General features: G+C 46.7%; 1 protein-coding gene across 1 annotated transcript; it reads left to right on the top strand.

The window, feature by feature from the left end:
• Nucleotides 1-5,823: 5,823 nt before the first annotated feature.
• HEY2 (hes related family bHLH transcription factor with YRPW motif 2) lies at nt 5,824-15,631 on the top strand (the record flags this gene model as incomplete). Its single annotated transcript, XM_083858303.1, has 5 exons — nt 5,824-6,007; nt 7,162-7,240; nt 7,345-7,428; nt 10,034-10,115; nt 14,952-15,631. Exons 1-5 carry the CDS (start codon nt 5,925-5,927, stop codon nt 15,629-15,631), a joined length of 1,008 nt encoding a protein of 335 aa, XP_083714429.1. The 5' UTR covers nt 5,824-5,924.
• Nucleotides 15,632-21,256: the final 5,625 nt, after the last annotated feature.

The following is a 21,256-nucleotide window of genomic DNA, read 5'->3' as shown; positions in this document are numbered from 1 at the left end:
ATTACAAAAATTCAAGAAGGTCCCCATTTCTGACACAGGATGTGTTTATCTAGACTTGCCACAGTTTCTAGTGAATTAAACCATGCTTCACCACTGTGAAAATTTATTTCAACAGCAATGAGGTTCAGTGAGAAAGCTGTGATTTTGTGCTCATTTTTACAAGTACTCTATTTCCATTATAATAGGATAGTTTTATTCTTGATACAGATCTTTGGATTTTAATAGCCTCTAAAACAGATTAAAGTTCATAATTCATGTTGTGCAAAAAAACTGTGAGATTAGGTTCTGTATATTATTGTGAGGTAATTCAGTGGCCTGATTTCCACTAGTAAAGGAAGTGCCCTAGTTCTCTTTAACACCATTGAAGCCGTTCATTAAGAATACTAAAGTTAGAGAGTTCTTAAATCTTGGCCCATAGTCTTTGAAGAAAATAGAGAGCCAAATCCAAGGAGATGTTCAGGGAAAGTCTAAAATCCACAATGATGCCCTAATTCTCCACTGCTGCATGTGTCCCCTGGTCATGTACATCTGGGTACAGTAGTTGCAAAATGTTACTGGGCAAGAACTTTGCACATGTATAGAAAATCAAGACCTGGCTTTTGCAGAACATGTATGCTGAGTATCAGGCAAAATGCTGTCGTTACCAAGATCCTTCACACAACGACTTTAAAATTTAGTAGGCGATTACTATTTCAATTTACTGATAGGAGCCTAAAACAGAGGCACAAAGCAAACTAGCCTAAATGGAAATGCCCAGGCAAATCAACAGACTTAATATTTAGAGTGGGTTTGTTAAACCACAAACAATTCTATGTAGACATCCATTCAAAATTAAAGCTGCTTTTATTCTATTCAGTGTTATTTTATTCTGAAAGTGAATTAATTTAAATCAAATTGCAGCCAGTTCTGTTGTGAATAAGGGGATGCAAATTGACTTTCAATACAGTTCACAGGCCCTTTTAATTTACACCTTTTGTTAATTTAATTAATTGTCCTGAGTGCCTGAGCTCACATAGGAAATGTGCCAAGGTGCGAAGAGTTAAGGATGAGGCTCTCAGCTGCAGGGTTTGTCCTCTCCAGCTGCCCTTCCTTGGGGTGCTGTTCAATCACTCTCGTTATCACCAGACAGTAGGAGCCAGAGGAGGTGTTCCCTGTCTTTCTGTGTCACCTACCATGTAGTGACAGCTCTCAGGGAGAGCATTTCATGCTCTGAATGGGAGGACTGGACAAACACGCAGCACCTATTGACTAGGGGTCAGGAGGAAGCACTCGACCCAGGAGGGTGCATTCATTGACCCCTGTAGGCACCGAAAGCAGAGAAGTGTGACACATTACAGGAGATGCAGAGTTACGTTTTCTGTGATCATCCTAAAAACTCAAGAATCAACTTCACTACTTGACCAAGATCAGATTTATGGAGGTGTAGCTCAGTGATAAATATTAAAAGTTGTCACTTAGAAAGGTCTATAAATACCCACTGCATCTTCCTTCCTACTTTTTTTCCTTTATCATCTTTAGCTTGAAATTTATTGTAGCAAATCTTGGTGCACTTTTTATCCTTCCCCAAACTGAAGCGATCTACTGGAGTGATTGCATCCATCTCAGGGAATTGTAATTTTATCAGTATCTGTGGGGTTATTGTACTACCACAGGAATCACCTGTGGATCAGGCTCTACTGTGATCCACTGGCAAAAATCCTACAAACCAGCTCATAGTCAAATAGTCCTCCACAATACAGGCTTACAGACTTGCATGGAATGCCATGGATCCACTTCTACCCCTGTGTTGCCACTGTCTAGGCAAAGCCACGTTTTTAAGTCTCTCCTTTTTTTTTTTTTTCTTTTTTTTTTTTTTTTTAGCATTATTTTCTTCAGCTGTCACACATAGTTTCCTCAGCTTTCTGCTCTTTCTTCAGTCTGTCCATCCCATCTTGGTATGAATGTGGCCAGAAATAATTTTAACCATCTATTTACAATCACATCAGAGAAAAAAAAAAAAAAATCAAGATGGCTTTTTCTCTTGTTTTCCTGGCAGTCAGTGATGAGTCCATCAAGAAAAAGGAAGGAAAAACAAACAAACAAACAAACAAAAAAAATCCATAGTCCATGAATGGGAATTGCATTTCTTTCCTGTTAAGAGTGTCCTAATAGTTAGAGAAAGTAACTTAAAAGTAGTAGAAGGGCTATCTCCAAGAAGCTACTTATTGAGTGAAGGATATGGGATGCAAAAGTGGGGGTTTTTTTAAGGAGAGAGTAAAGTATTAAAAAAAAATTGCTCTAAGACTTAGAGTCTGAGTACCTACCATGTTCACTAAAGAAACTCGGGACAATCTTGAGCCCCCTTGAAGAGAGCTGCTGAGCAAAACTTCAGCTCCTTCAGAAGGCCATGCACATTTTTGAAAACAGTCTTTAAACCCCCTAACTATTTAATCCTAAACGGCTCACAGCGGCGTGTAAAACCCCGAAATCTCGGCGCGTAGGAAATTTCATTTTCGGGGGCAGAGGAGAGTCGCTTCTCCACGGGAGCCAGCTCTCTGGACGCAGCAAGAGATGGGAGAGCTGTGCTGCTCTGCTGCTTTGGCGGCCGGTCCTGGGAGCGCCCCCGAGGCTCAGCACCTCCTGTGACCCGCCGGGAGCAAAAACAAACAGACAGAACCCTCCGAACAACAAACGCACGAGAGAGCAGAAAGGAGGGAGGCAGAGGGAGCTGCCCGGCCTGCCCCCGACCCCCCGGCCGCCACAGGGAGCCTCCGCGGGGCCGCCTCTCCCGGGAAAAGCCGCTGCGGGAGCGCCGGGAGCGGGGTCGGCACGGAGCTCTCCCTGCCGGCCGGGGGTGAGGGCGGGCGCTCCCCGGGGCCTCCAGCCCGGCGGCGAGTCCGCCCGGCTTTTCCCTTCGGAGTGAAAAGCAACGGGGTGCGGATAAAGATGCGTTTCTCTGGGCTTAGGCTGCGTGGCTGTCAGAGCTGCCGCAGCAAGTGTTCCCGGGATCCACGCGTTATGGGGCTCTATGGGGCTTTATGGGGCCACTGGAGAAAGGGACACGTGTGCCACACGCCAGGGCCAAAGCACAGCGAGGGATTTGGTGCCGCGCCCGTCGCAGCGCACCTGCCGCAGGGGCGAATCCCAGAGCTGGCAGAGGTGCCACCCGGGAAAGCTCCTGATTTCTCACCCAAGGAGCAGGTAGATGTCTCAAAAATAAATTTTAGAAACCAACAAAAAGACCCCTAGTCTGGGGAAATTGAAACCAGAAGTTTCCCGGAGAAGGGACGAGGCCGCCAGGAGGATTTAGCAGCCGGATCCACGACAAGCGACGCTGACACAAGCTCTGCTCGGGGAGGTAACCATAGGAGAGCTCAGGTTTCTCTAGGAAAACAGCATGCGGGAGTTGTGCCCCAGGGGGAAAAAAAAATACCATAAAGCAGCAGGAGCTATTTCAGAGTGAGCAGAAATTACAAATCCAGTGGCACCGACGCGTGACATGAAAGATTTCTGTGCAAAACCCCGAGACAGCTCGGAAAGGCACCAACATCCCCGGGGGACTCGCGTTCTTTAGCGGGAGCTCGGACAGCCCCGCTGGAGCCTGTGTCCCCGTGCCGTGTTTGCAGGCGTCTCTCGGGCAGCTGCAGCCCGGCCCGGGTTACACGGGCTCCAGCTCAGCCCCAGCAAACCTCGCCGATGTCTGAGGCCGGCCAGGGTTTCCCGGCGGGTCCCGGGCGGGAGCGGGCCCGGCTGTCTCAGCTCTCCCCGTGTAGTTACAGCACAGACAACGAAAGAGAATTTGGGGTGGGTTTTTTTTTTTTAGTTTATTGGGTTTTTTAAAATATTCTAGAAACCCCCCAGGTCGAGCACTGAAACTGTTGAGTCTAATCCCAGATTTTTAAAGCGTTTGTGCTTCAAAGTGCAGTCGGGCGCGACAGGCTGCTCCTGCTAGTCCACCTCTCCCGAGAGATCCCCATACTTTTTTGGGTTATTTGTTCGTGGAGTTTTGGTTTGGGGTTTTCTTTTTTTTTTTTTTTTTTTTTTTTTTTTTTTTTTTTTTTTTTTTTGAGGGGGTGGGGGACGTGTTGTATTTTGGTTTGGTTTGGTTTTCTGTTCAGATCCCATCAAAGGGGCCATTGTGGGGAATTGTCCCCAGTTCCCTGGCGCTGTCTCCGCCGTTCCCGCCGACGCTCGCCTCTGTTCTGAGCGAGCAGCCGCCGAGCTTTGAGCAACTCTGCAAACACGGGCATGAAAAGGATGTCCCGCTAGGGCAATGAGGCATGAAATCCCGCTGTTCCTTTACATAGTAGCAACATCCACATGAAAGGGCAAACACCCGACGTGCCACCAAATATAATCGCGGGGATGGCGGATGTCGCGTACAAAGGAGCTGGCGCCGGTTTCTCTTTCGCAATGGCCTCTGCCGCACGCACACCCGCCAACCAACCAACCAACCAACCAAACCACCTGTACCTTCCACGGGATCTAACCGAGTGGAAAACTGAGTCACGGGTACCGCCGGCTGCTAAATATAAAGCAGCCGGGGCAAACTCCGCCCGCAGGCAGAAGCGGCACGGCGGGGCCGCGCCGGGAAGATGCTCCCTCCGGCCCGTCGGGCTCGCAGCCTGCCCCGAAAGGAAAGCCGGAGCCATCGGCCTCTCCGGCCCTTCCTGCCTCCCTCCCTCTGTCCGGAGCAGCACCGTGCTGTCAGCGCCTGGAAATCCGGAGCGGCGGGAGCAGGGCGGCCCCGGTGCCGCGCTGGAGGGGAGACCCTCGGCCGCTCTGTCGTTTTGCGGCGACCCCGGCGGCTGCTCCCCGCGTCTCTCCCCGGCAGGTGCTGCTCCCCGGCTGCCCCCGTCCCGACAAGGCACCGGGTCGTAGCAAGGGCAGCCCCTCGCCGTCAGCCTTCAAGCCCTCCGGGCTGCTGAGCCCCGCGGTCCGTGCGCCGCCGGGAGCCGGGACAAGGCGGGGGTGTCCGGGCTGGGGCCGAGCCCTCCCCGGCCCCTCTCGGCCAGTGCCCGACAGCAGGGGCAGGAGAAAAACCTTCCTAGGAAGGTGGCAAAGGGGATGGAGGGGGGAACAGGCAGGCAGGAACAGTCACCGCAGCTGAAAGTTTAAATTCGGAGTGGAGGACGTACCGCTCCGAATGTATTTTGTCGGGAATCCGGAATTTGAAAACACAAACAAACGGGGTGGGGAAATCCCAAACAAAAGCAAAATAAAACCCGCCTGCTACAGATCCTCCGGTAAGAGAGACGCTAAACTTCCTCCCAGGTCGTTCCCAGCAGGGATTATCGCCGTGCTTGGCTCCCGGCCCGCCAGCGCCCGCTAGCCCTCGGCGCGCCCGTGGAGCCCAGCGGGACGGCCCGGCCGGGAGGGATTGATGCATTTCCCGGGATTTACGCGACTCTCCAGCGCCCTTTCACGTGCCCGATAACACAGCCCGCGGCACCGCAAGAGAGGAGAGCGGGGCTGCTGCCCCCGCCCGGGGCTCCGGAGCACTGGGCAGGGGCTGGTCCGGCCCGTGTGTTACGGGCGGGGGGGAGCGAGATCTTCCCAAACGCCCGGTGAGAGATGGACAGCGGGGCGACCCCGCCACCCCTCTTCGCCCGGCAGCATCGGAGGGCTGGGAACCCAGTGCCGCTCCTTCCCCCCGCAGGGAGATGAGGATGCTCGGGATCCTGCGCCCCTCCCTGCCCGGCCCGGCTCCCCCGCCCGGCCCGCTCCTCCGGCTCCCCCGCACTGCTCCGCGCCCCGGCGGTGGGCGGGCCTTGCCGGGGGCGGGCCGTCGGGCTTGAGGCTGTGCCGCGGCGTGGGAAAGCGCCTCAGAGAGGGTTTGCTCTGCTGGCGGTGTGGAGCCGTGCCCAGCCCTGCCGTGCCCGGAGTTTTTCTCCCCCTCTTCCCGCCCCGGATTTATTTATCTCTGCCCCCGCGCTGTGCACACGATGAAGCGACCTTGCGAGGAAACTACCTCAGACAGCGATATGGATGAGACTATAGACGTGGGGAGCGAGAACAACTACTCGGGGTGAGTGGGGCACCCCCGGGCCGCCTCTCGGTCGGTGGGTGCGCCCCGAGCTGGGGCAGCGCGGGGGGAGACCCGGATACCCCCTTGGGGATGGAGGGGGGGGGACGGCCGCCCCCCGAGGGCAGAGGTGTTATGTCCCCCTCCAGGTGAGCAGGCAGCTCGCTCATAGCCCACCAAAAATTATCCCCTCGCTTGGACCGCCCGAGCCTCGAAATGACGCGCAGCGCTCCGGCAGCTTTGCGAGCCCCCGGGCTGCGGTTCATTAGCTCCGCTTAATTTGCCATTTGCAATCAGACCTTTTCCAAAATCGCTCCTGATCGGGCCGAACAAGCGAAGGGAACAGGCGCCAGTGGGAAATGAGCCGTGGAAAGTAAGCAGGGATCCTCAGCAGCCGAACTGGAGCGAACCCGCCCTGCGCGCCCAGGGCGAGCGCTGGTGTTTGCCCAGGGAGAGTCGGGCTGGGCGCTGCGGCGACGCCGAGGGGCTTCAGGGCTGCCCCTGCCAATTTAGAGGTTCGTGCACCAGAGTCCCATCTCGTCCCCATCAGTGGCTAAACGAGTATTAAAAGATACTGATTCTTTTTCGTGCGCTCATGACGAAATAAAAGCAACTTCGCACTCGTGGGTAGGATAGTTTTAAAAGCAGACTTTGAGTTCTGCTCCTGCTGCTGGACAATGCAACAGGGCCAGGCTGGGCACCTGGCATCTTACCTGAGCATCTACTGACTGTGTAGCAATGGGCAGCAACGTCAAAACCCAGCAGGCTGGCAGAGGATGTGTCATCGGGTATGTCCACCTACCCCTGCTGTTGCCATATAGAGATGGCTCATGTGGATTTGGGCCTGGTTCTTCAGCCTGTACTTGGTAGGCAGGACTTTATATGCAAAGAAAATTACATCTCTGCTGAACAGTGAACTGTCTCCAGAAAAGGATTTTATTTCCAACAGAGTATTCTGTCAATTCAAAATGTATGCTAGGGCAGTCAAAAGTGAAATGTATCGCTGTCTTCAAAAACACTGTGCAATGCAAGGCACATCTTAGAAGCATTGAAAATGGCATGAGAGGGACTATGCATACATCATATGGTGACCTAAGGTGTCTTCAAAGAGAGGTGTCAAGTTGTGCAACACCTGACGTACTTTTATTGTTTCCCAGGCAAAGTAATAGTTCTGTCATTCGATCAAATTCCCCAACAACAACATCTCAGATCATGGCCAGAAAGAAAAGAAGAGGGGTATGTTTCATTTAATTCTTTTTGCATCTGACAGTTTGCATGTGTGCTGTGATTTTGCCCTTCATTTTTGTAAACTTAATGTGTTTTGTTTTTTTTGGGAATAGATTATAGAGAAAAGGCGCCGTGATCGTATAAATAACAGTTTATCAGAGCTGAGGAGGCTTGTGCCAACTGCTTTTGAAAAACAAGTAAGCTTTTTTTTTTTTTTTTTTTTTTCTATAAATTCTGTATCTCATCTGGCAATGTTAGTTCTCTTGTAAATCTCATTAAAATAATACTGTATGTGTCCTGATCTGGCACAAAGCAGGCATTTCAATAAAATGCTTTGTTGTGGCAAAACTATTAGAAACATAATTCATTATAAGGCTGAAAAACATTTCCATTCTTTGGCTTGTTTTTCCCTTAAGGGTAACTGTGTTCATGTTGCCTCTGTTTTTTCGATGAATTCCAGTAGTGGTTTTGTTCAAAATGTGCTTTACTCCATATTAAATAAAAAATAAAAACAAATCCAACACAACTCCCCAAACCTGTATGTAAATTAGCCTTCTGTCTAAATCTTTAAATATAATTTACTTTGCCACTACTTTAAGAGACCTTTTTTTCAAATCTGTATTTTCCATTGCAAACTAATCAGTCCAGTTTCGTGAAAAGGGAGCAGACAGTCTGGATTATTCACGTTTTCAGATGGCTCTTTAGAACCAGTGCATTAGGAGGTGGAATAGGCCCATGTTGTGTGAGCTAGTGAGGTCAGTGATATATTCAGACTTTCAGTGAGAAAGTATTTAGTAGGAAGTCTGGAAAGATCCAGTTAACTTTGGCTCAGCTTCTTGATCATGAAATTACAGAACAAGAGCTTGGGTTGCAATGCTTTATTTTTTTTAAAAAAAGGTATTTTGGTTTTTCCATTGAAATGAATTTTTTCATATCTTGAATTTTATTTTTTGGGTTTGGTTCAATATTTAGCCTTGTTCCTGTTTTGGTAGAAGTGTCTGAAGATCTATGGATATGTGCAAATGACACTATGCTTCAATAAAAATGAAACATCTGAAAATAAACCTGACTTCCTTGTACGAGTAAAATAAAAAAACCCAGAAAGTAAAATCTGATAGCAGGATTGGGAGGTGCTGAATGTAAGTGGTAACTAAGTGGCAAACACCTCTCTGTGTTAGGCTTCTTTCAGCACTGGCCTGAGCAAAAGCTGGCTAAAAAAAATAAATTTGAAGTATTGGTTGAGAGCATCACTTGTGTCATCTGCAATATGATTTTTAGTAACTGGTAGTTGTCACTGTGCCCTTGCATTGGTTCTGGCAAAACAGTGACAGGGATATTTTCAGCTAGATAAACAGGGGCAAGAGACAACAGTTGTTTGTCCCATTTTATTGTTTATTTCTTGAAAACCACAAACATTATAAAACAAGTCCTACAGAGCCTTTGGAAATTACCCAGCACCATGCAGTTTTTAGCTATTAGTCACTCTCACTGAGACGGCTTGTACAGTGTCTGTGGAAAAGTCTGAGAAAACTGCGGGATGTAGTTGCATGTAAAATGGGGAATTCTGACCAAAAATTCACACGCGCATCAACCTTGGTACAGGCAAAGCGTTGAAAGCAATATGCAGATTGAAAAAAATCTTAGTGCTGTAAAAATGAGCATGTGCTGTATTTGAATCAGAAAGTCCCAGCATTTTCCTGCAATATGCCAAGGACAAAGTCATCAGTCCTTTCCCAGCTCCTTGACATTCAGCTCACTAGAGTTTCCAAGTTGGAGGTTTAGTTTCGCTTCCGCCTCCCTCCCTCCCCAAGCCGCCGTGCTGCTCCTGAGCGTGGAAGAGATGAGCGCTCTGAAGTGGGGCTGCACAGCCCCGAATAAGCTTTGCCCAGCTCAAAAATGTGCAACCTGGATGAAGCAGCTGAGACAGTGAGGTGGCCCAGATGATAACTAAGAGAAAAAAATTGGCTTGCAGGATGCGATCCGCTGATGGCTGCAGCTTGCACGGCCCTGATTTTAACTGATGCCAAGGGATGACCTCTTGCCCTGGAATAACATTTGTGTTGTCTGAGTGTGCTCCAAATATCAAAGGGAATGCTACCAAGCAAAATAGTTTTATTTATACATTGATATACCAATACTCTCTTTTGACTTGTATTTTGTACTTTTCCAGTATCTCTTGTAGCTCTGTGAGCCGCTCTCAGTGTCAGAAAAGATTTTCACTGACAGAGGAGCTACACTCTTCCACAGTATTTAGTCCTGCAAAATAGGTGTCTCACTAACTTAAAATCCTGTGGGCTGTGTGGCAGTTTTTTCAGTCAAAAAATGAGAATGGAATATTCAAGAACCAAATGACACGTTGAAAATTAACAGGCCATGAAAAGAGGGACAGTGCTGGGTGCGTGTCCACAGGGACACCTACCGGTAATAGCACAAAAATAACGTTGCAGCAGGGTCTTAATCTATGGCCACGCAGATCCCTCCTGCCAGCTCTCCACTTGTGTTTGTTGTTAAAAAGGAAGTCCAGAAAGTTACGTATTTCTCTCATTTCATGAAGATGTCATCTCTACACTACCTTCAAGGCCAGAACTGTGCTGAGATATAGCCCTAATAAAGGGAAATTAGGGAGACGGTATTAGTCCGTAGACAAAGTCTGGGAAGCAGATGCTCACGAAAGAATTAAGCTGAAAATGTCCTAATGATAGGGGAAATTGAAACCATAAGGCTGAGCTCAGTGGAAAGTATATCAAATTAAAGTTTCTAGTACTCGTAAGCCTTTATTTATATGTGTCTCTTATCTCAAAGGGATCTGCCAAATTAGAAAAAGCGGAAATACTGCAAATGACAGTGGATCATCTGAAGATGCTGCAGGCAACAGGAGGGAAAGGTAAGGAGCTAACGATTTTTTTTTTCCTAATATTTGGGGAAATCTCATTTAAAAAAAGTGCTTTGAGGAGCTGTGATAGGCGTTTCCAGATTAAAGGAGTGGAAATCAATGCTAATGGCAGGATTGAACTCGTGGGAAAGAGCTACTGGGACAAAAGAAGCACTTGACCCTGGGCTTGTGTTTGCTTTCATAACACTGTGGGAGTAAAGGCTTCATTCACAGGCAGCCCAGTCAGAGATTTGTTTGGGGTTTCCAAAGAGCACTGAAATCTGCACAGGGAGACAAAACAAATACACAAACACCAAACATAAACAGGAGGTTTGTGGCAACAATTGTGTAGCAAAAAACCTGATGCTAAACCTCATTACTGAGCCACTCTACCGAAGGGAAGTGAACAGAGAAGAACTTTAATTTATGTTTAAATATTTTCTTTGATCTGGAAAGACTTTTCAGTTCCAGGTTAGACCATCTCATTCAACAGAACAAATCCCAGACTTGCTCTATGCAGCTCCAGGTATCTGATAAAGCAGACGGGCAGGCAATGCTCTCTGCACTGACACTTCTGTGCTATATTTGTGTGTCAGAGGCCGGCATAGCTCCCTGTTAATGGGTGCTGGCGTGACGCAGCGGCTGCACTCGCTGACCCATTAGATCAGCCGGGCGCCGGTAGTCGAGTGAACCTCGCTTGTGCAAGCTGACAGTCCCAAGGCTGGAGGCCAAATGGTTTCAGCCACCCACGAGGTGTTCTGTGTAGTCATGATTTTGGAACTTATTTGGAGTGAAAAGCTCGCTGGCATTCTGTAAGCACGGTCCCACATCCCATGCCATCAACTGTGATCACGTATCGAATTGTTGTAATGGAAACCAGCTGATTCTTCACTCACCCACTATGCCATATAGGTAAAGGCTAGAAAAGAAACTGCTGGTTTCTCTCTCTTATTATTTTTTGATCAAAGTTTTTAGTGCACGATTGAATTATGCTCCTCTTCGTACCTTGCAGCAATGAAAAAACTCAGCTTAGAATCAGTGCATGCCTAACAGCAGATGGCTACAGGGAAACATGGTAAAGGCTGGTGTTTTGTTATTTGTGAAAATTAACACCAACCTGATGCATCTTTTTTCTAGGTGTTAAGGAATTTTTTCTAGGAGTTCATTTAAGCTTAAAATTAATGGGTAACTTGTTTGATAAGAGATGAAAGGAATTTTATTGCCCATCAGGTAACAGACATGCCTCTTGAGTCCTCAGAAAATGTACAAAATTTAAAAAGAAAGTTAATGTATTTATGTAAAAAGTCTTTGGGAAAGCACTATAGTTGCTAAAGCTACGCCCTTGAAAGTTATGAAATGCAGGAAACCAGAATTGATGACGGTTGTGCAGTCTGTATTCAGATGATTTGGATCCCCTGTGTGTCCGAGTGATGGTGCCTTCTTTGAACGTGTGGTTGCGTGGTGTTCCGCAAGCTCTGTCTCCCTCGGTGTGTGCAGCACACAGTGCTCAGCTGCTGAGGGATTTGGTGGCTGTTTCGCTTCATCCTCCCCATGCCACGTGTGGCTCAGCTATCCCAGCCTGACCCCCACTTCATGCTGCACATTGTTCCTCTGAGGAGCTGCAGCAGCTCCCACCCCTCCGATGTTTGCACTGACAGCGGGATGGCCAGGAGATGAACACAAATGGAGACCTAATTTATCAGGAAGCTTCCTTACCCTGCATCCCCACCCAAAAAAAGTATGCAGGGTATTTTTTTATAAATGGGTCAGGTCAGGTGGCCAAGTGGGGCAGGGGATGAAATGTCTGGGATGGGAGCTGCGGGACAGAGAGAGATGTTGGTGGAGCCCAGCTTCTGGCTGCAGTTGGACAAGCTGGATATTGTTAGTAGTCCCAGGTCTTGCAGTCTGCTCTCTTCTTTGGTTGGTCGCTGCTGCCATGTCTCTCCTGCCCGAGCTGACTGGCAGAGCTGTGGCAGTGCGGGGAAGGATGAAGCTGTTGCAGTGCAGGGAGAGACAATGCAGGCTTATTTCTGCAACTGCCTTTTACACCATGATCCACAGTGGGTGGCCCATCACAATAATACCCGATCGCTTCACAAATACTACAACTTTATCTGCTCCTTCTGTCCTAGAGATAAGAGTAATCTCACTGCACAGATTAAGAAACTATAAGAAAAAGAGGTTTGAGAATTAGTACTGGGCAAAGTTTAAGCCTGCATTTCCTGCTCACTTAATGTTTTACTTTGCAATCTAACTAACAGTTTTCAATCTAATTTCTTAGAGTATTTTTAAAGTAGATGCCTGTTTTATTTGCAAGTATAGTTACTCCCATTTTGTATTTCATCTTGTGAGCCAGAGGGGGATTTTTTTTGTATCAGAAAAAAAAAATGAGTTTCATCATTTTTACTGGGGCAAACACTTATTACTGCAGAAGGGAGAAATGATACCCATATGATACCCATATGCTCCCCTACATTGAGGACTGTCCTCTTCCTCACATGGAAAGGAGGACATCCATGATGGGAATAGATGGAACTTGGCAAGTCAGGATGGAGTTGGCCACTGCTCACCACACTGATCCCGAGGTGGGGACAGTGGAAAAAAACCCGACATGGCTTCTGCCCCTTTTCTGCTTTTCAGAGCTGCCTGGGCAGGCAGGCAAATGCCTCTGAAGTCCTGTGCACTCTCTGCATTTCCGCCGCCCTGATGCAGAGGTGTGGACAGTGGTCTCCTTCACATTGAATTATTCTTTTGGCCTAAGGCCAGGGCTTTTTGCTGATGGTGCAAGCAAGCACAAGGGAGGAGTGATTTGTCAACAGTGAGTTGCTTGCAAAGAACTCTGTGGTTTTATTACAGCTCCACTACAAATTTGTCTTGAGTGAGTGACACCTGGGTCAGTGCATGGGTTCATGTAGCTGTGGCCAGTGTGCAGCACAGGTGGGTTACCAGGACAGATGAGGTAAACCAAGAGTTCCTGTTCACTACAAAACACTGGCATGTGCACATGGTGGAGGATGTTCTTGGGTTGGGAAAGAAATGCAAAACAACATTTTTAAGTCTCTCTCAGAAGGGGGAAGCCAGTGAAGGGGAAACTGGGAAAAGATAACCATCAAAATATAATGGAGCCTGGGAGTCCCAGCTCCAGTACCCTCTGTTTTCATGTCTCGGCCACCATAGGAGACTGAAAGGGAGCCAGGATCACCAGGGCTTTGGGATGGCTTGTCACAGAGCCAGCAGCTCAGACTCAGGGGAAGCTGGTGACAACCACATCCCCCACATCTCTTCCAGTCCAGAGGGAGGGAGGCTGGGAAGCCCCGCTTGAGCCGAGTGCTCTCAGGACTCCCGGGCTGGCTGACTCGTGGCCAGAGCTGGGAAGTGGTTTTGGCTGTGCGTCAGCCCCTCTGAAGCTGCTGGAGGTCCCGCAGCCTCCGGCACAGAAGCAGTCCCCACGCCAGGCTGACTGGCACCCGAGAAGGTACCCTGCTATCTCACCACTGCCGGCACGCCTGGCCTCTGTTTCTCAGGAGCTCACTCAAACCTTTGGTTGCAGTGGACCTGGCAGGAAGAAAGCTGTGAGGAGTCAGTGCTTGTGGACAGGAGTCCTCAACCCCTCCTGCTTGTTGACCTGCTGGCCGAGCCAGAGTTTCTCTCAGGTTCAGATGATCAAGTAGGCCTGCAGCAAAAGTGCCATCGTGATTTAGCAAGATGGAGTGTATAGTGGGCAGGGGATTTGGAGCAACATGGATAAATGTGCCTGAGTTAATTCTATAATGTGGGAACGCAGTGGTGGAAACACTTCTTTCTAGCTTGAAAATTGATTCAAGTGAAAAAGCCATCTGAAGTGCTAACATTTTTCAGAAAGGCAGAGATTATTTCATGACAGAGCACAAGGCATTGCTGCCACATTCCACCATAAGAGGGGCACTTGATCTTGATATACTGACACATCACAGTCATGAATACCTAAAAATTTACATTGAAAGTGAGAGGAAAAACACCATGCCAGCTTAGGAGTGGATATGATATTATTCTCCCAAGGAGACAACATTTAAACTAAAATAAGAAAATTCCAAAAAATGGAATAGGTTTTTGTCTTTGAAGAGCTGCAACTTAAACACAAGATTTTACAAAGGGAGTATCTTTTCATGTGCATTTAATAAGACTTTTTTTTTTAATGCTTTTTTGTCCCAAGCCTGTGGAGCTCCAGTTGCTGTTTGTTGAAATACCTCATGGGCCATATGACTGTCAGTCTTCCATCTCCAAATTAGCAATGGCATTACATAAAACGTTTTCTCAGTAAAGCTTTTTATTGTGTGTGTGCAGAGTCATCACAAGATGTTTTTTGTTTGTAGTTAAGCAACACCGTATGTCATATTGTCTTAATGACTCTGTGAAGTAGAGGACCCCAGCAGCAGCTAAAACAACTATCTCACAGTGTCAAGAAATAGTTTGAAAGCGTTAGGATGAATGCCAGTGTTGGGAAGAAAAGGCAGGGTAGTACATGCAAGCTCTCTCTGATCTCCAGCCTGTTTCTTTGTGTGGATAAGCATCTCATTCTCACATACAGGATCAACACTGCACTGCAGCAGCTTGCTGAGGAATTTCAGGAGAGGCATCATGTATCTTTTAAGTGTCTTACGGACTTAATTCTTTTCATTTGTATATTGTCTGCATAAACAACTGCAGCCTATTACATTACAGGGATGGTCACAGAGATCATTTACAGACCAGAGAACAAACTTGTGTCGCACATCTTAAACAATAAACGGCAAAGGGAGACGCGGTGGCTGACCAGGACTGGGTTGGCCAGCTCCACATTCAACACATATTTTGCCTTCCCCCTTGCAGGCTATTTTGACGCTCATTCCCTGGCCATGGATTTCATGAGCATCGGCTTCCGGGAGTGCTTGACAGAAGTCGCCAGGTACCTGACCTCGGTGGAGGGCCTCGACACATCCGACCCCCTGCGCGTCAGGCTCGTGTCCCACCTGAGCACCTGCGCCTCCCAGCGGGAAGCGGCCGCCATGACCTCCTCCATGGCGCACCCCCACCACCCGCTGCACCCTCACCACTGGGCCGCCGCCTTCCACCACCTCCCGGCCGCTCTGCTGCAGCCGAACGGACTCCACGCCTCGGACGCTGCCCCGTGCAGACTCTCCTCGGACGTGCCCCCGCACGGCTCCGCCCTGCTCACCGCCACCTTCGCCCACGCCGACGCCGCCCTCAGAGTCCCCTCCGCCGGCAGCATCGCTCCCTGCGTCCCTCCTCTCTCCACCTCCCTCTTGTCCCTGTCGGCCACTGTTCACGCCGCGGCGGCGGCGGCCACAGCTGCGGCCCAGAGCTTCCCCCTCTCCTTCGCCGGCACCTTCCCCATGCTCCCCCCCAGCGCGGCCGCCGCCGCCGTGGCTGCGGCCACCGCCATCACCCCTCCGCTGGCCGTGTCGGCCACCGCCGGCCCTCAGCAGGCGGGCACCGGGGGCGGCACCAAGCCCTACCGACCCTGGGGGACTGAGGTGGGAGCCTTCTAAAGTCTTCCCTCCCACACACACACACCTCCTCCTACTCCAGCTCCCGCCTCTCCCTCGGCACACGTGCATGTGCTCACACAGCGAGCCCACACAGCCCCACACCCGCACCAGCCTCCGGCGTGTCCTCCCTGCTCGGCCCTCACCCCACGGGCCTGAGGGGCCGCCGGCAGCGCCGCCATTGCCCTCACCGCGGGTGGCGGGGGGTGTGGGGAGACGCCTCCTCCTCCTCCTTCTTCTCCTCCGTTTGTCTTGCTGGAGGCACCTTGAGGGAGCAGCAGTGGCCCTCGTGACAGTGTGACCATATCGGCACGTAGAGGTTTCCTGCAAAAATACGTAGAAATACGTAGAGATTAGAACTAATAGTTCTCCAGCTATGCACCCTTGTTTGGCAGAGAGGTGAGGGATTGCCTCTGCCAGGTCTCCCCAGGCTAGAACAGGAGTTCCAGTTTCTTAAGTGCCTGACATTGAAAAAAATAATAAATATATATATGTATGTGTGTGTGTGTGTTCTGCTAAAACAAATAACATTGCACAGGTATGGAAATGGTATGGGAGAGAGGCGAAATTCTGCATTCAGCTTCAGAACTAGGATACTTTTCCAGGGCAGTGTGCTCTTGAAGGGGAGAGGGTATTTTTTAGCCAAAAGATTGCCGAGGAAGAATGTTTTGTTTGACAGGCCTAGTTCTTGCTTCCTTAGTTCACTTTCTTTGTACAGACTTGCCAAATTGTGACGTCTAGCATAGCATTGGCAAAAGCAATTATCTTATCAGTGCTGGGATTAATGAACGTTTCAGCACTGCCTGTGAGCCCCGAGGCACCCATTTTTGTGGCTTAAACATGGTGCTAGCTCCTATCTGCACAAACAGTGAATTTGTCATGCACCCAGAAGTAACCACCTATTTAAAGTGTGCACACTTGGATACAGTTGATTCATGCCAATACAACAGACTCAGTGTTCTAAGAGTTCAACTTAACTTATTTAGCTGTATTTGGACATTTACTTTTAGCTGATTCGTTGCAAGATCCCTTTTATTTTCACTATCAACTTCTGGGAGAATGGTCACTCTGGGTATGAATGAAGTTATGGTAGGGGCGATTTTTAAATTGGCAATTAACATGCCAACATTGTAATATGGGTTTGATTCCAAACCAAAATGAATGTATTAATGGGATGTGAGTAAATTATTTTGTCAATACCCAGATAACTAGTGCTGCATAAAATGGTTTGCTTTCATTTTTTATTACAGTGACTTAAAATAACCTAAGTATTTTAATACAACCAATCAAGAACTAGAGATTTTATGTAAAAAAAAAGAAAAATAAAACACAGCATGTATTATTATGCACTTGATTTCTCTGCTGTGTGGAGAAAGCAATAAGCATTGAAAATGTTAAACATTATGCAAAATATACTTTAAAATATTTGTTTTAAAAATACTGTACCTAGTCGGTCTTTTATGCATTACTTTGTTAACCTTTTTTCTATGCAAAAGTCTTTACATATCACTAATTAAATGAAGTCCTTTTTGACTGCGTTTTATGGATGATTTGTTGCAGTATTTGTTTGCTTTTGGGGAATACTTGTGGACTCAGAGTTGTTTTCTGCCCCTGGTAACAAGCCTGTTGTCTGCTCTGTACTCTTCTGCTCCCCTTGCTCAGCCAGGAAGCCCATCTTGTCCAGCCTGCTCTGGAATAGGCAGGGGAAAATAGCAAAGCAGCATTGGTTTTCAGGCTTGCAAACTGGTTCTGCATTGATGGTGTGCTTAATGATACAAGCATATCTGTTCATCCTGGAGAGCGCCAAAATTCATTGAGTTTTCCAAAGGGTTTAGAAGGTGAAAATGTTAACAACATCATTAATCCATAAATATATGGAATGAGAGGAGGTAGTTTTTACCTCTAGTCTTCTAATTTGACAGTCCTCACTGAGGCATGGGTTTGTTACTGTTTCATCAGACCTGCTAAGCCCCTCAGTGGAAAGTGTGTAAAGCTCTGTTTTATAAGGATGAGGACAGTCTTACATGTCTGAATGCAGAAATAACAGCTGGCAAGACTGAGGCACAGAAAAAAGGGATCACACTACAGCCAGCCAGACACTTCACCCATCATCAAAAGCCTCAGCAGCCTCAGCTTGGTAGCTCACTCCCTATCATCCTTTCTCTCAAATATTAAACCTGGAACCCATCCCTGCCTCAATCAGCTGGTCTCGGGCACTTAAATGAAGAGAGGTTGTTATTCTCCTGAAAAATGGACAAAAGAGTGGGGAGGAAGTAGTCTTGCAACCCCTACACTGTTAATCAACCTTGATACTCTTTGAAGTAGTGTTGTTTGGGGGGCGAATATAACTTGTTGTTGTTGTTGTTGTTAAGGGTAGAAATGCTGCACTGCTGTTCTGGCATATTTAGCAGCATGTAGATGAGGTATCATTCACTTTCTAAATGTGTATTTTCAAGAAAAAAGAGGACATTAATGACTGGTACATAAAAAGTGAGGTTTATTTGCATGAAAGAGCAGGTTGCAGCCCTACTTCAATGTAAGCTGTTAACTATTAACCTGCCCTCGAAGAGCCTGGTAGGAGGTCTCCTAGGCATGTATCACCTTAAATATAGGCACCCACTGACTTGGTTCTGTCTAAGGTCTTCAATCTAATTGATGTGCCTCAAAACATCGTTTCCCAAAATATTCTGCCTCATTCTAAAAAAAATGGCAGTTTGAAAAGATACTGATTAGATACACCACATATAGATTTGTGCAGCCTGTTTGTGCTTATGCCATTTTCACTTTCAAAAACCAGGCCAGATCCATGAGTTGCTGATGTGTCCTCTATTGCTTGTTGTGTTGGCTTTTGGTCTCCACTATTTCTTGTTGTGTTCTCTTTTGGTTTGGTTTGGTTTGAATCAAATCATCTAGAAGACATGAGGAGCTCATCTTTCATGCCTGCTTATTCCTAGGCTGTTGGGAATGTTACCTCTCTGAGAACAGATGAAGATTTTCCAAGTGAGAAATTAACCATGAAGACACATATTTCACATGTACTGTTGGAAAGACATCAGAGGGTAATAGCTTCTGGTGGCTGTGTTTGTCGCTCTGCCAATAGGTCAGAGCTGAAGGCGTCTCCGCAGTTGTTAAAACAGTCAGGTAAAGCATATGTTCCTTGGCATAACCCAGATGCAAAAGTTAGGACTTGTGGCTGTGCATGTGCAACCTTACTTCAGCCCTTTTCTATCTTTATCGTCCATTCAATGATGAATGGACCTGGATGAGGAATAAAGTTAGTAATTTATATAACTTAAGAATAGATCATGGCACATACCACAAGAACACAACTCAGGCTCCTGGTTCAACATTTAGCAGTTGGCTTTGACTAGGTTTTCAATGGGTGGGTTGCAACTTTAAATTCCAGTTATCAAGAGGATCAAAGCATGTTATGCAATTTCCTAGAATGTTTTTCTTAAAAGGAAAAAAAACTAAAAACCAATTCTGTCACTCAGCATTAGCAGGCTCGAAACCTTAGCCCTCAGCAATGCAAATAAAAAGCATTTAGGCTGCTGAGAGAAGATTACTACCCTAGAGAGGAGACAGGCAATTGAGAGGGGGTGCTGCCTGTCCTCCCTTTGCTGTGATTGCAAGTGGAGGAAATCCGGCATTAGGTATTGCCTAGAAGAAAAACCGGCTACTGTGGCTGAGGGCTGAATGCATATATTCAAAGCAGAATAATCATCTCCTGGCTGTGACTACCTCTGCCTGAACAACTGCCAGGAGGTGCCAGCTCATGCTGCTGCCTCCTTAGTGTGGACTTTTAAAATGTTTGCAGCTATTTTGAAAGATGGTTCTTCAATCAGGATGTCATGAGATAAGCCTGTAAACAAGGAATCTCTTCTTTACAACAGGAAAAGGTCACAAACATCTTTCAGTCAAAAGATACAACATCAGAAAATACTGACATTTGAAATGGACTTTTATGAGCTCTGTACTCACCAGCCTCATTAGTCATCTGCTTCTGTAGGCATGGAGAGCCTGAGATCACACAACTGAGGACCTGAGGGAGTGAACTGGGAGTTTGGTTCAACATTGAGAAAAGATGAAGGAATTGGTATAGGTTTGTTTGCAAGCTTCATGTATCCAAGCTTCATTTGTGTGAGGCCACTGCATGAACCTGAGTTCATCTTACTCAACACTGAACTTTCTACTTGTGCTCCGTTTCTCTGCTTCATCATTTTACACAGCAAATACTTGGACACTAAGGAATGAGTGCAGCAACACATCTGATCGTAACCAGAAATGATAAGCAGAGCAGCACCAGGCAGGTGCTAGAAATGCTGAGATCTCCACTCAAGGGTAAACTGAACCTCTCCCGTTTTACAAAGGAAATAATATTTTGACAGAAATTGACAGATAATTTCCATAAAATATGCGGAATTTTCTATTTTGGGAGAAGGTGTAGTTGGTTTTGATTTTATCCTGGTAATTGCTACTACTGGAAGTTGTGAAGTGCTATGAATGTGCAAACACTATCACTTAGTCATCATTCACTTGTCTAAATGTCTGTCATGTCCTAAGTTGGGCTCCAACTATCACTTTAGAGGGGGTATGTCTCCCTTGTGTCCTGTGTCACCTCTGCCAGTCCTGTCCAGATATCTGGGAAATCCAAGTTGCTTAAGTGACATGACACATGTATGGCCAGGCAACTGAATTTCTCCCTATCTTGCATCATCTTTGGGGATATAAGATTGGAAGCTTAATAATATTTTCACATATCTAATTTTTTCAAAGAATCAGACTCATCACCAGAAGAAGCAATAGAACAGTATCAAAATCATTTGGTGATAATGCATTATCATCTATCACTCCCGTAAAACTAAGACTACACCTCAATCAACACTAATTTTAGAAGTTCTCTTAATGCTCTGACTTTAGCAGTGGTGGTGATTATAAGATGGCATCAATATAATTTGTTTTTAAAGGGATATTTTTTCTGCATTCATGGTGGCAATGTAAATCTGGGACACATGAATTGGTGTTGTACCCTAGATACTCAAATACCAGAAGCAAAAGGAAGTGATTATGGGAAATAAAATGAAATATGTCTGGTTGAATTACTTTCAAGGTCTGAAGAGGCTGACTCCTTTTTTACAGATGTACAACTGTCAATATTGAATTCAAGCAAAGCTAAATGTTTTAGACAATGTTTGAACAGTGCTATTACTTATTCTACAGGAAAGTCCTTCTGAGTTAGTGACTGAATTTTGCTTTCCACTCAGTTAATTTTCAGGATTTTTCTCTTCTACAAAGAAAGTTTTCAGGATGAAAAAATACATTGATGCAACACAGAAATTGTGGTTGCTAGGAAATTTCAAACACTGCCTATGTGAACTGCAAAACCACTGCACCCACTCCAGGAAACACTGTCTCAGTGGAAGCTCTTTTTAAAAAAAAACTGTTTTACTTGTAAAGAATACCCATAGATATTACTATGTGGTAAGTGAAAATCTAACAAATGACTACAAGGCAATATATAAACTCAAGTAGACAAAGTTGTAGTTATGTAAAGGCCTACACTTTTCCCCCATTATTTTTGATTTAACTCAGAACGCTATATTTTTTTCATATCTCAGAGAGAAAAGT

The sequence above is a fragment of the Zosterops lateralis genome (genome assembly GCF_965231275.1).
Source record: "Zosterops lateralis genome assembly, chromosome: 3".
Taxonomy (NCBI): Eukaryota; Metazoa; Chordata; class Aves; order Passeriformes; family Zosteropidae; genus Zosterops; species Zosterops lateralis.
This window is presented reverse-complemented; position numbering and strand designations above follow the sequence as displayed.